At 39.8% G+C, this 15191-nt stretch overlaps 1 protein-coding gene across 3 annotated transcripts in view; it reads left to right on the top strand.

Moving 5' to 3' along the window:
* Nucleotides 1-15191, top strand: part of brca2 (BRCA2 DNA repair associated) — a 111611-nt gene that overhangs the window by 13568 nt on the left and 82852 nt on the right. For all 3 annotated transcript variants that reach the window (XM_048598205.1, XM_048598206.1, XM_048598207.1), the window contains 6 exons: nt 3573-3628; nt 4360-4400; nt 4475-4589; nt 7721-7773; nt 8606-8729; nt 13534-14946. In XM_048598205.1, the coding sequence (XP_048454162.1) occupies nt 3573-3628; nt 4360-4400; nt 4475-4589; nt 7721-7773; nt 8606-8729; nt 13534-14946 (1802 nt within the window). The remainder of the gene's footprint in view (nt 1-3572; nt 3629-4359; nt 4401-4474; nt 4590-7720; nt 7774-8605; nt 8730-13533; nt 14947-15191) is intronic.

Genomic DNA, 15191 nt, shown 5'->3' with positions numbered 1-15191 from the left:
CCCACTTGCCTGGATGAGTGCAGCCCCAACAGCAATCAAGAAGCTTGACACCATCCAGGACAAAGCAGCCTGCTTGATTGGCACTAAATTCACAAGCATTCACTCCCTCCACCACCGACACTCAGTAGCAGCGGTGTGTACTACCTACAAGATGCACTACAGAAATTCACCAAAGATCCTCAGACAGCGCCTTCCAAACCCATGACCACTTCCATCTAGAAGGACAAGGGCAGCAGATATGTAGGAACACCACCACCTCCTAGTCACTCACCATCCTGACTGGGAATTATATCGCCATTCCTTCACTGTCGCTGGGTCAAAAACCTGGAATTCCCTCCCTGATAGCATTGTGGGTCAACCCACAACAGGAGGACTGCAACGGTTCAAGAAGGCAGCTCACCACCACCTCCTCAAGGGCACCTAGGGATGGGCAAGAAATGCTGCCCAGCCAGTGACGCCCACATCCCACAAATGAATGGAAAATACCCCTTGATGTCATGAGTGTCCAGAAAACTCTTGATTTGTGTCTTGAATGTGCCCAGTGTATGAACTTCCATAGTCCTCTGGATTATGGAATTCCAAAGATTCACCACCCTCTGCGTGAAGAAATCCTGCCTCATCTCCATCTTAAATGGCTTATTCCTTATTCTGAACTCTGGTTCTAGACTCACCAGCCAACAAAGCCATCCCATCAGCATGCACCCTGTCACATCCTGTAAGAATTTTGCCCCGAAGAAGGACCAGAGCAATCAAAATGTTAGCTCTGATTTCTCTGTACAGTAGCTGCCAGACATTGAGTTGCTCCAGCAATTTTTTGTTTGTTTCAGGTAACTTCACACTTAGTCACATTATATTCCATCTATTATGTTATTGCTCATTCACCTAGCTTGTCCATTCCCCTTGTGGCCTCCTTTATATCCTTAAAGATTATATTTCTGTCTAGTTTTGTGTCATCAGTAAACTTGGAAACATAACATTCGGTCCCCACAATCCTGTTATAGAAATAGATTGCGAACAGATGTGGCTTTGGCTCTGATTCAACTAGTACAGTCTGTGATCCCAAGAATAACCTGTTTATTTCTGTTGTCTGTTTTCTGTCTGTTAATCAATCTTCCATGCATACTGGTATATTGCCCCTAATCTCATGTGCAGTAGTTTTAGTAACTAACATAAAGCCAACCCTATCAAAAACTTTCTGAAAATTTCAAGTAACACATTTACTTTTAAATGTCTTCTGACCTGGCCTTGCAAAGCACTCAATTCAAAGCAATGGAGGGATGGGCAAGAAATGTTGGCTTGCCAGTCATGTCCATATCCGATTAAGCAGTAATTTTTTTTTTAGAAGGGTGAAATGTAGGTAGGGAATTCCTGTGCTTGAGCCATAGGCAACTGAAGACATTTACAGTAGTCGAGTGGTTTTAAAAGATATTGGGATGTGCAAGAGACCCTAATTGGGGAGGAATGGGAATAGTGCTGAGGATTGTGGAACTGACAAGGATCATGAGGAAATCCAAAGAGATCAAACTGAGGATGAGAATTTTAATTCCATTTAAACAAACATTTTGCACTCGTTATCTTTTAAATGAAGTATTTCTGACGTCATATATTTATAACCTTTCTTTCAACAAGGTTATCTTCCAAGCATCATGCACCTCCTAAATGGTTTTAAATTTCCTTTTGAAAATTGTGTGGTTGAGTAATTTGTACACGCTGGTTGAAGAGCTGTGGTATCTCCCCTTGGAAAATTGCACTTTTTTTATGGCGGTGTCATGTGAGTAGCATCATTGTGCGCTGCTTTCCATTTTCCTCCTTCATCCTTAATTGAAAATGGGAGTCTCATTTTTGTTAAGATGTTAGTATCTTTCAGTTTAGAATTTTATTCCTTTTAATCCCTTGTTAAACAACCTGTTCCTTTACTTCTGTTTCAGCCAGTAACTGTTCTCTGCTAGTGTCTAAGAGGAGATTAAATCAAACTTGAAATATTTGGGAAAAATAGTATCTTCGTAAGAGGAAATAGAACAAAAAAACCAAATGAATGTATAGAATAATCACCAAAACAAATTTAAAAAGTTAAAGGAATTGAGGCACAGTCACTTCAACTTGGAATTGAATCCAACTCAATCTGATGAAATGAAAGTTCTACTGGTTGCTGTCTGTAAGAGGCCTATGTAAAACAAATCGAAGTTCAAATAAAATCAGTTCAGTTATTGTTTACACCATAGTCCACAGTACCATATTTTCCACATCAGTGGAAGTAACACTCACTTGTTGGAAATCAGTCCTGTTGGTCAAAACACCAATATTCAGTCAGAATTCTGTCGGGTAAACCATTGTAAACAATGGAACAGTTTATTCATATTACTATTTTTCCAATGGCTGTAAGGAGAGCTATTGATAAATTCTGAAATAACCATTTCACTATGTAATGTGCAGCTTATGCAATGGTACAGTTATTTGAGACTTCATTCACTGGGCTGAATGCACAGAGACTGCCTGTAAGTGGAATGAAATTCAACCTGTAAAATACTTCAGGCATGTTTATCAGTTTGGTTGCATTTTAGGAAGGAAAAAGTCATGTTAAAGACTCATTCATAAAACGCAACATTTTATTTTATAAACGGGGCATTACTGTTGCCTAAATTTTAGCAGCCTTTGAAAGTCTTAGAAAAAGTATATTGATAAGAGGAGTGTTCGGAATAGGGGAGTTAATATCGGTGAAAGAATATTATGTGTAGACACATAAAAAATAAGAGCAGGAGTAGGCTATTCAGCCCCCTTGAGCTTGGTTCACCATGCATTCTTTTTTGTTTTGTATTCACTTGAGGAATATGGGCATCACTGACTGTGCTAGCATTTATTTCCTGTCCCTAGTTGCCCTCGAGAGGGTGGTGGTGAACTGCTGCTTTGAGCCACTGCAGTCCATGGGCTGTGGGTAAACCCACAATGCCATTGCGGAAGGATTTCATGATTCCTAGCTGATATCCAACTTAATGCCCTGTTCTTGCACTTGCCCCACACCCTTTGATGCATTTAATCTTAAGAACTGTATCTCCTCCTTGAAAACATTTAACGTTTTGGTCTCAACTGCTTTCTGTATAAGGGAATTCCACAGGCTCAGCTCTCTGGATAAAGAAATTTCTTCTCATCTCAGTCCTAAATGGCCTACTTTCTGTCCTGTACATTTCTGTATTAAACTAAAGATGCCTTTATAAATGTAAAGTACAATGAAAGCATGATTTTAAGTATGTCAAAAGTGCAAGTTTCTGAAGGTTTTTTAGCTCTGGGATTTAATCAATATGTTAGGTTTCAGAAGTAATGCATGCTTACACTTAACTATAACAATTTGTGGATATGTACTGTATGTAAAGAAAAAGTTAGGGTCTTGTTTTTGAGTTTCCCACACATTTAATGTCTGATCCTCCTAAAACAAAAGAAATGCTGTTGATGTGAATGATCAGATCTCTTTGAAGAGAAAAATGCTCCGTAACCCATGCATTCTTCATTGTAACACTGTAAATGTGCATACAGACTTTACAAAAATGTTAATTCATTTTTGTTTTATCTCGCTCTAGCCCTATTCTGTTGCATAATACGTACAGGGCTCTACAACACCCTTACTCCATACAAGGTGGGTATAACTTCAAGGTGTCTTCCTTCCTGATTGACGATAATCCAGTAATAAATTGTGCAAATGCTCATGGCACTCCCAAGTATAGACCAGATACTTGTCCAATTTGGTCACTGTTACAGCTGTCAATATAAAATTATTATGTGGAGGTGCTGGTGCTGGACTATGATGATGAAGAAAAGTCAGCAGTTTTCAGAGGACAGCTGACCATATGTTGCTACTTGTGACATCCAGCTGTGCATCAGTTAGCTACATGATGACAAATGTATTTTTGGCTGTAGAGGGTCTTGTGTTGTGGTGGTAGTGATTCTACCTCCAAGCTGGAAGACCTCGGTTCAAGTGTTTACCCCTTCCCACCCCATCGGCTCGGAACATCTCTGAACAAGCTGATGCAAAATATCTATCAGTGACTGGAATGTGCTTTGGAATGATGTAAAATGGTTCCACGATGTAAAATGGCTCCCCACTTGATGAAGGAGCAGCACTCCAAAAGCTCATGATTTCAAATAAACCTGTTGGTGTTGGGTGACTTCTGAATATAAAATTCCATTAATTAGAAAGATTAAGCTTGACAATGGGAATAAACTTGTAGTCTTCGTAGGGACAGTTGAACAACTGAAAGACGCCTTGCTGTGATTCTCTGCAAAATGTCAATCAAATTTATAATAATGTACAAAAATGTTTATCATTTCACAAGGTGTAATTTCTTAAAAAGATACGTTTTCTTCCAGATGGTGGATGTTCATTTTTCAGCCCTCCAGTGTCATCTGAAGTAAGGATTCACTTATTTTAATTTTTTGTTTTGCCTTGTAAAGAAAAATACTGCAATTTTTACTTCTGAAATAGGTCATGTCAAAGCAGATTTTGGAAAGTCTTGGGGTTGAGATGGATCCTGACATGTCTTGGACCAGTTCGTTAGCAACTCCTCCATCATTGAATCCAACAGTCATTATATGTAAAGGTGAGTGGTCGAAGTAGTTTCAGCCTTGGAAGCAAGCAGCTTTATTTAATTCAGCAAATAGATTTTAGTGCTGTCAATTTTATAATTGTTTCTTTTTGTAACAGATCATACAGATTATTAATTACAAAGAGGCAGGTAGATTTTGCTAGTTGTCTTTAGTTTAATTTTTATTCTGTATAGTATATCAAATGTTTGAGGATTGTGAACAGGGTAATCACAAATGTTCCAAGCTTGGAAAGTTGTCATTTGGAAGTAATTTTTATTTTGGCCAATTTTGTATTAATAGAAGAAATATTTCATCATTCTCTTGTTTAATGTAACTTGATTGAGATATTTCCATTCTGATCATTGCTTTTTGAAAAATAAAGATAATTTCTTCCCTTGAGTAGGAGAATCTAGAATTAAACTTAGAATTGGAGCTCAGTAAAATTGTTTTCAAATTACATATTTGGAAATATGGGTCTCTCTGTTCCAGTTGGCCAAAGATGCAAAATCAATTGAGGTGTTCAACGGGGCATTGATGTCCACTTGGCAATATGTTATGAATGTAGAAAAAGGCACGAGACTGCTGAAAAGATAGAGCTGACATGGCAAAGCTGGCTGGTTTGGCAGAGTGATTTATTTGTGTTATTTGTTCTTGGGCCTAGAGAACCTTTCCCTCTAGAACTCCAACTCACTTAAGCGAGCATCAGCTACATTCCTGTCCACTTCCAATTTTATTGAATGTACCGCTTTACAATTTAAGATTATTTTGCATATTTACCAGCTGTTGCAAAAATGGATTTCTAAGAAGCTCACTTAATGATTTGTTAATCAATTTAGCTTTATGGCTTCTTGAATGCTAAATGTTTGGTCATTATTCATGCTTAGCTCTTAGAATTAGGCTTGTCACTCTTTGCCTCTTCACCATGTTAAGGTTCAGCTGGGTTGTTTTGTTCAAGTCTGGGAACCATACTGCAGACTAGTGGGGGTGCACAGAGAGATCACAGATGCGTAGTTAACATTATGAACAAAGTCAGGAATTTAGAGCAAATGGGAATTCTTTGCAGGAGGGAAAGAGATGCTGCTTTTATTTTTTTTTAGTAAAATGTAATCTCAGAATTGTTATAGCCCGGAAGGAAACCACATGGCTCTTCATATCTGTGCAGGCTGTCCAAAGGAGCAGTTCACCTATTGGCAGCCCCCTACCTTTTCCTATTTTCAGTCCTGAACATTCCTTCCTTTCAGATAATAATCTACTTTGAATACTTTGACTAAACTTACCTCTACCACATTCTCAGTCAATGTCTTCAAGATCCTAACTATTCACTGGGTGAAATGGACTTTCCTTATGCTACTAATTCTCCTTTTTGCTGCTTACTTTGCATTTATGTCGTCTTGTTCTTGATTCTTCCACTAAGGGAAACAGTTTTTCCCTATTTACTGTATACAAGATCCTCATGATTTTGAATCCTTCAGTCCGTTCTTTTGAATATCTCTACCAATGGCATATCAAACCACTGAACTGTTAAGAAGGGTCACTAAATGTCAGCATTGTTAGTGCTTCCCACACCACTAGAATGAATAACGAGTGTGGAGACAAAACACAATCTATGTTGATTGAAGATGGGATGCATGAAATGCATGAATGACATGAGAATGGGCTTCCTCACTCAAATCTTTTGTGATCATACTTTGCTCTTCGACTCTAGGACACTGCTGCAGTGAAGTTATGGGTGCTGAGCGAAGTCACTAGGAGTGTTTTCAGCCAGGCAAGGAATAAAGTGAAATGTTATTACACACACAGTCAGCACAGAGAGCACAACACTGCCTTGAGGCTCAAATGGACAGAAATGAAAGCAGGTGCAAGAAAGCAAAATTAGCTTTAAGAAGATCTAGGTGGAAAACTGAGTTTTTAGGAATTGTTCAAACAAGAGAAAATCCTTTTGGAGAGGTAGATCATTGATAAATAACCATATTTACGATATGCCTTTGCATCTTTTCCCTATTGCAGACGTGTTTAAGGTAAGGTGTAAGTGGTTTAGAGGAGATCTGACATTTTTTCTCACTCAGGCTGGTGAAAATATAGATGCCTGAGATGGTAGTGGAGGCCGGTCCTCTCGCAACATTAGAGAAGCAGCTGGATGAGCATGTAATTTGGCATTTGTTGGTTGGCTTGTTTCTATGCTTCATGACTGCGACTGTTCAAAGCATGAAGTTTGTCCTCATTTTTTTTGCTTCCCCTCCCCGTATGACCACGTCTTGGTTCATGCCTTATTTACTCTGCTGTCTGAAGGACACGCCCATTTTCTCCCTTACAAATCTTCATTTACGCTCATTATACTTCTATTTCTCTTTCACTACAAATAGCAACCCCTTTGTCTTTAGCTCTATACATCCACACCATCTGTTCATCTCTCTCATTCCTTTGGCTCTGTCCACAGCACAAAAACATTTTTTGAGCCTCTTTCAGTCACCTCTTCAAACAAATCATTTGAGCTTTGTCAGGCATGACCTAGCTGTCATGAATCCACGCTGGCTGTCCCTGATTAACTGAAAACTTGAGTGTTCATTTACTCCATCGTTTCTAAAAAAAATTTGATTGGATTTTTTTGACAAGGTGACTTGTGTGTGGATGAGAATCGTGTTTGTAGAGTCTGCATGGACTTTATGCTTTTTGTTATTCACTCCTGGGACATGGGCTGGGCCAGTATTTATTGCCCAATCTTAGTTGCCATTGAGAAAGTGGTGGTAAGCTGTCTTCTGTAGTCCCTGTGCTGTAGGTAGAACCACAATTCTGTTTAGTTAGTGGATTCAAGGATTTTGACCCAAGCGACATTTGAAGGAATTGCTTATATATTTTCAAGTCAGGATGGTGAGTGACTTGAAGGGTAACATGCACGTGGTGCTGTTCCCCTGTCCCCATGTACCTTTGTTGTTAGTTTGGCAGGTTTACAGAACTTTCTGAACTTCAGCTTATTTTCTGAAATCATAACTGTCACCTGGATCCTGATTCCCATGGTGTCCAGAAATAGATTCCTTGCTTTTTGAACCATAGCCTTAGAATCTGGATTTTAGAGGTGAGTGATACAACTCAGTTGCCTATGGGAAATTTACATGTTGCTTCATAAACCATTTGTTGTGCTTTTCAGCCAGAGAAAATAACCTGCCTCAAGACAGGCCAAAGGAAGTACAAGTGCCTTTAGTAAGTTATGTATCTGTCAGAGCTTGCGTGGTGTGAGATTTTTTTCTTCTATGTTTTTGTTTATAAGTTGTAATGATTTTTATCGTAAGTGATGACTAGTGCTAATATTCCTCCGAATAAAGATCTGCATAATTATGGTAGTATTGAACTCACCTGTCAAGTTTCCAACTGATTCTATTGAAGTAACTCGAGCAGTGGAAAGTCACTTAACGCAGATTGCCATGCCACTTGGATGTTCTCGATACTTGCTCGTTCACAATGCCATAAGATGAGCTAATGTGAGAAGAGGGTGTCCTAGAAATAGCCTCTTTGTAAGGTGAATGGCTTCAAATAAAACTGGCCTTGTTTAATTGACCATGCTGTAAGATAGAGATCTTGATCAATATCAACACTAACATTCCACTTTGCAGTGACTGTGCTAGTCTCTGAAATTGTGATCAAAGTCACAGTTGGCTGGGCAGCTGGTTTGCGATGTAGAGTGACACCAATAGCTTAGGTTTAATACCTGCACAGGCTGAGGTTACCATGAGGTCCTGTGTTCTCACCCTTGCCTGAGGCATGATGACCCTTGAGTAAAACCCATCATAAATTTGCAAGAGAGCAGCCCAATGGTCCTATTTAACTATTACCTTTCACCAAAAATCTAGAAAAGTGGCATACTTTTATTATAAAAGAATACTGTTGACAGGAACACTGATCACTTAGCCTTACAAATGGAATCACAAAGTAATTGACCTGTTGCTCCAAGCTTTTTAAAAAGGTTTTTAAAAAACTTGATTTAAACTGTTCTTTGTTCTGTTGACATTCTAATCAGTTATTCATTTGTCTTCAGCTTTTACACAGCAATTTAAATATACAATGCGATGCATTTGCTGTTGGTCTAAACAGTATCCATGCAATGTCTGTAATTGGGGAGGAGGAAAGTGAAGAAGTGGAAGCTGTTAATCAGAGTCATGGCAAGTTTTTATTTTGTATCATTCAAATTAAGTGAAAATGTAAGGAATTGAATATCTCCAGCTCTGACCCCTGGTAATCTGTGATTTTCATTGCTTTACCATCGGTAACTATGCTTCACCTGCCTGACACCTAAATTCTAGATTTTTCTCCATTCTAAGACACTTTTTTTTAAATCTTATTGTTTTCCCAACATTTTGGTCCCCTGTACTAATAGATTCTTATCTGATGTAGTTACAGTTAAAGCCACCTCTTATCAGTTATTTCTGTCATTCCCTATCCACTTCTCCCTTTCTTCTCTCAACCCTACTTCTTCTATGCTGCTACTATTCCCAATTAATTTACCATCACACTTTTTAAAACCCCAATTCTGGTCTTCATCTTACACTCAGCATGATATTTTTGCAATTACTAATATACTTCACCTCCATCTTCAATGTCCCTGACCCCATTAAAGTCTTTGCTCTCTCTAACTCTGGCCATTCCCCTGGTACAGTTGTCATCACTGTTTATTTAAGTCCAACAGCTGCAAACTTAAATCAGGTGTCTGCCATATTCATTTAACTACTCACTGCTGTCTTTGACTGGACCACATTAAGTACTGTTGGGTCCTTTTCTCATCTGCCAAAAAGGCTCCATATTCTAGGTTCAAACAGAAACAGAGATAAATATCAACTTCTTTGGATTTCCTTATTTGAGGGGGATATATTTGCATCGGAGACAGTTCAGCAAAGATCTACTGGATTAATTCATGGGATGAAGAGGTTTTCTTATGAGGAAATGTTGAGCAGGTCAGGTCTGTACTCATTGGAGATTAGAAGAAGGAAAGGTGATCATATTGAAACTTAAAATTCTGAGGAGCTTTAAGAAGGTGGATGCTGACTGAATATGTGGCATTGTGGCTTTGGGATTAGTACTGCTGCCTCAGTACCAGGGACCCGTATTCGATTCCACCCTCGGACGACTGTATGGCGTTTGCATGTTCTCTCCGTGTCTGCGTGGGTTTCCTCCGGGTGCTCTGGTTTCCACCCACAATCCAAAGACGTACAGGCTGGGTGGATTGACAATGCTAAATTGCCTGTAACGTCCAGGGGTGTGTAGGCTAGGCAGATTAGCCATGGGAGGTGCAGGGATGTAGGGATAAGGTGACATGCTCTTCGGAGGGTCAGTGTGGACTTATTGGGCCAAAGGATTGTTTCCACACTGTAGGGGTACTATGATTTGCCCTTTGTGGGAGTTTAGAATGAGTAGAGCAGTTAGAAATGAAATCCTCTCTCATCTCTTGATTGCTAATCTTTGGCATTGTCTACCCCAGAGAGCAGTGGTTTAAATAAGTTAAAGACTGATGTAGACATTTTTTTGATCAAGGGAGTAGAGGGCTTTGGGAGACACGTAGAGAAATTGAATTAAGGACATATTCAGATCAGCTCTGGTCTTAATGAATAGGGGAGAAGGTTGGAAAGACCAAGTGACCAATCCACCAACTTCTGCTAAAATCATATGTGGATCATTCAGTTTTGTTTGATAATGCTCTTGGTGCATTTTACTTGCATCACAAATGTACAGCACAGAATCAGACTCTTTGGTTCAACTTGTACATGCCGACCAGATATCCTAAATTAATCCATTCCATTTGCCAGCATTTGGCCCATATCCCTCTCAAACCCTTCCTATTCATGTCCCATCAGATGCCTTTTGAATGTTGTAATTGTACCAGCCTCCTCCACCTCCCCGGTAGCTCATTCCATATATGCTCCACCCTCTGTGTGAAAAAGTTGTCCCTTAGGTCCCTTTTAAATCTTCCCCTCTCAAGTTAAACCAATGCCCCCTAGTTTTTGACTCCCCTACCCAGGGGAAAGACCTTGGCTATTCACCCTATCCATGCCTGTCATGATTTTATAAACCTCTATAAGGTCACCCCTCAGCCTCCGACACTGCAGGGAAAATAGCCCCAGCCTGTTCATCATACAGTCATAGAGTAATATGGCATGGAAACAGGTCCTTCAGCCCAAACTGGTCCATGCTGACCATGGTGCCCACTCGGCTAGTTCCAATGGACCAAACGCAAGCAATATCCCTCTTAAACCCTTCCCAAACATGTACCTATCCAAATGTTTTTTAAATGTTGCTATTGTACCTGCTTCAACCACTTTCTCTGGCAGTCCATTCCACATACACACTACTCTCTGCGTGAAGAAGTTGCCCCTCAGGTCCTTCTTAAATCTTCCCCCTCTCGCCTTAAACCTCTGCCTTCTCATTTCCAATTCCTCATCCCTGGAAAAGGCTGTATGCATTCATCCTACCAATGCCCCTCATGATTTTTTACACCTCAATAAGGTCACCCCTTAATCTCTTAAATTCTAAAGAATAAAGTCCTATCCTGGCCAACCTGTCCCTATAACTCAGTCCTGGCAACATCCTCATAAATCTTCTTTGCACACTTTCTAGTTTAACTATGTCTTTCCTATAACAGGGTGACCAAAACTGTACCCAATACTCCAAGTGCAGCCTCACCAATGATTTATATAAATGTAACATAACGTCCTAATTCCGATACTCAGTGCCTCAACTGATGAATGCCAGCATGCCAAACACCTCCTTCACCACCCTGTCTGTATGGGGTGACACTGCTTTCAACAAACTATGTACTTGTACTCCTAGGTCCCTCTGTTCTACAACACTCCTCAGGACCTTACTATTTACTGTATAAGTCCTACTTTCGTTTGACTTTCCAAAGTACAACACCTCACACTTACCTGTATTGAATTGCATTTGCCATTCCTCAGCCCATTTCCCCATCTGATCAAGATCCCTCTGTAATTTTTGATAACCATCTTCGCTATCAACTATACCTCCTAATTTTGTACCATCCGCAAACTTGCTAACCGTGCCTTGAACATTCATATCCAGATCATTTATGTAATAACAAGTAACCAAGATCCCAGCATCGACCCCTATGGCACACCATTAGTCACAGGCCTCCAGTCTATGAAACAACCTTCAACAACCACCCTCTGCTTCCTACCGTGGAGTCAGTTTTTGAATCCAATTGGCTAGCTAGATCCCACACGACCTAACCTTATGACTAGCCTGTTGTGCTGGACCATGTCAAAGGTCTTACTAAAGTCCATGTAGACAATATCCACTGCCCTACCATCATTTATCCTCTTGGTTACCTTTTCAAAAAACTCTTAAGAGTCCTTTAACTGAAACTGTCCAACCCTGGCAACATCCTTGCAAATCTTGTCTGAACCCTTTCAAGTTTCACAACATTCTTCCCATAGCAGTGAGACCAGAATTTAACGCAATATTCCAAAAGTGGCCTAACCTATGTCCTGTACAGCTGCTACATGACCTCCCAGCTCCTATACGCAAAGCACTGACAAATAAAGGCGAGTATACCAAACACCACCCTCACTACCCTGACTACGTGTGACTTCACTTTCAAGGAACAATGAACCTGCAGCCCAGGGTCTCTTTGTTAGGCAGCTCTCCTCAGGACCTTACCATTAGGTGTACAAGTCCTGCCCTGATTTGCCTTTCTAAAATGCAGCACTTCACATTTATAGATTAAACTCCATCTGCCACTCTTTGGCCCACTTGCCCATCTGATCAGTTCCGTTGTCCTCTGAGGTAACCTTCCTCGCTGTCCACAACACCACAAATGTTGGTGTCACCTGCAAACTTAGGAACCATACTTCCTATATTCACACCCAAATGATTTATATAAATGACAAAAAGCAGTGGACCCAGCACCAATTCTTACAGGACATTGCTGGTCACAGGCCTCTGGTTGAAAATCAACACTCCACCACCACCCTCTGTCTCCTGTAAGCTGTTCAAGCTATATGCTCTGATAATTAAGCATTTTTAATGTTTTTTAAAACTTTATTATCCACACCATTGCTAGTTGACATGGTGTGGTTCTGCATGTGCCTAGTCAGTGTTGTGGTGCTACGTTACTGAAGTGACTGAGACAGACAGCTGTCACAAAGATGGCACTGCCTGTATATTCACAGTACAAGGTGGAGACAAACATGTGAATATTGGCTCTCTGTTGGAAGCCAGAGATCCTATCCGATGTCAAGAAAATGGTTGCAGAATAATGTGCAAGAAGTAATTTTCACTCTGTCAAACGGAGAGTGATTTTTGTTCCTCCCCCACCCCCAACCCCCTGCAAACCTCTTGAGATGTATGTTAAAATTTACTTTGAACCACATCACATCAAGATATCTAGATATTGCCCTGCTGATATAAAAATGCTTGGCATGTTCTGAGGAGTTATTTCTTGAAGGAGTGACAACCATGCAGCGAAACTTCTTTTAAAAAGAAGTTCCATCATGAGATGTGGGTGTTGCTGCCGAGATGTAGGCCAGCATTTATTGCCGTCCTTGTTGCCCTTAAGATGTGATGATGAGCTGCCTTCTTGAACCACTACTGTGAACAGAAGCTGGGTGTTGTTAAACAAGACTGAATAAATCCCTTTGAACTGCCAGAGCTGTCCATATAGAACCACAACCTGTAAAATGCATTTTTCATGAACACTGCTTTTGGTAGTGTTTTAACAATGAATTTGTATAAAGCTTAATTCTTTACATTTTAAACCAGTACTGTCTTAACAGATGTTCTGAGCGGGTCTCTGTTAGTTACGTTTCTTGACCAATCTGTGCATGCACATACTAGCGATTAGCATACAGTTGCAGCTGACTGATATTCTGATGGCTACTTGCACAAGGTGGTGGCCTTGTTTGAGTGGGGACACATACTCCTTTTTTTTAAAAAGGTTAACTGTTGTGTGTTTTTCAGTGCCTGGAGATGACCCAAACAGTTTATCTAATAAGAAAAGCGATGAAGATGAGAAGCTGTTTATTTCTAGGACTGTCTCTGATGAATCAATGCCTTTCACTGAGTCTACACATTTGGGACTAAGAAGAGTGAAATCCTATTCTAGAGAGAGAATACAAAACTCTACAGTTCGCAACTTTCAGTCAAACACTATTAAAGCTTTATCACCTTGCTCTACTGATGAAAAATGTTTGGAATGCATCGTGGCTGAATCAGACTGCAATATGTTTTCAAATAACTTGACTCTTAGTCCAGTTAAAGAGAGCCATACCAAACAGATTTTTTTGAATGCAGATAACTTGGTCGTCAATTTAAACCAGAATCCTGATGGTCACTTACGTGACAAACGTTCAGAGAAGGAATTATCAGCTCATAATATAACTTCTTCATCATCTGACTGGTCTCAGCTAAATCTGTCAGAACTTGATGAGAACCATTTGATGAATGAATACTCTGATGTTGCAAATTCTTCTACAGCTGCATTGTGTTTGAAAAATGTTGGTGATCCAAAACTCATTTCTAATGGAGAAGCTAATAATCAGCAATTGGGTAATGCTTTAGAAGAAAACATTGATAAAGGATCCAGTTCTGTGACCTGTGAAAATATAGTTCCAATATTACAGAGGCCAACCTCTCATTCTTTAACAGGCGAAATAACCACACCAAAGATTAATTTTAATCATTGTGCATTTGCTTATGATTTCAGCACAGTTGATGAAAGCACAAAGCATTCTAGAGCAGAAGTGAAAGCAAGTACTCCAAATCATGCTCATGGTAGAATGCAGTTGTCAAAGCTGCCCACTTCTGAAATTCCTTGCACAGATTATTATAAAACTGATGATTCAACACCAGTTCAACCATTTGTTGAGGAATGGTTGGATTCGAATTCAGAAACTGGAGCAATCAGACTTTTTCCCTTTTGCAAGAACGAAAGAACACATATGAAGGAGGGAAATAACCTTGAAAATAAAGTGAATTCAATACAGCCCATAACTTCTTTGGAAGATCAGAAAGTCAGTTTTACAGACTCCCTCAGTGATGACAATATTCCCTGTCAATCTGCTGTAGATTCGAGAATGCTCAGGGACGGTGTTGACTGTGTGACATGTCCAGATGCAGCTAAAAATCCCTCACTGGTTCAGGATTTGATAAAATGTCAAGTAAATGAGGAAGACCTTTGGCTTTCTAGTCTGAAAGGGCGTCCAAGGAAATTTGTTTACACTGTGCAAGATCCTTCAAATCATCAAGCACAAGAGAACATCTCTCTGGACATAACGGAATCGCAAAATAAAACAGTGATTCAGCCAACATTAGAGCAGCGATTCTGCAAATTATCTGCTCAAGATTCTAGAAAGCGAACAGAGTCTGCGAAAGGTTTAACTCCCCCTGTGATATTATTGTACTTTATTCTTTTGCACCCTAAAATGTTTGCAATTTTAGATGCTCTATAAATAAGTGACTTTAAACTAAATGTTGTAATATACATGAACTGAGCATAGTCCTTCCTTTCTGTTAGACTGTTAATTTACTTTGTTATGCATTGCAAAAAGAATAGTGACTAGTTTCTGACAGTTTTTAAACTCTGTGGGGAATTACAGATAGCTTCATGTGCAAAAACA

Source organism: Rhincodon typus, chromosome 6, assembly GCF_021869965.1.
Source record: "Rhincodon typus isolate 14 chromosome 6, sRhiTyp1.1, whole genome shotgun sequence".
Lineage (NCBI taxonomy): Eukaryota > Metazoa > Chordata > Chondrichthyes > Orectolobiformes > Rhincodontidae > Rhincodon > Rhincodon typus.
This window is presented reverse-complemented; position numbering and strand designations above follow the sequence as displayed.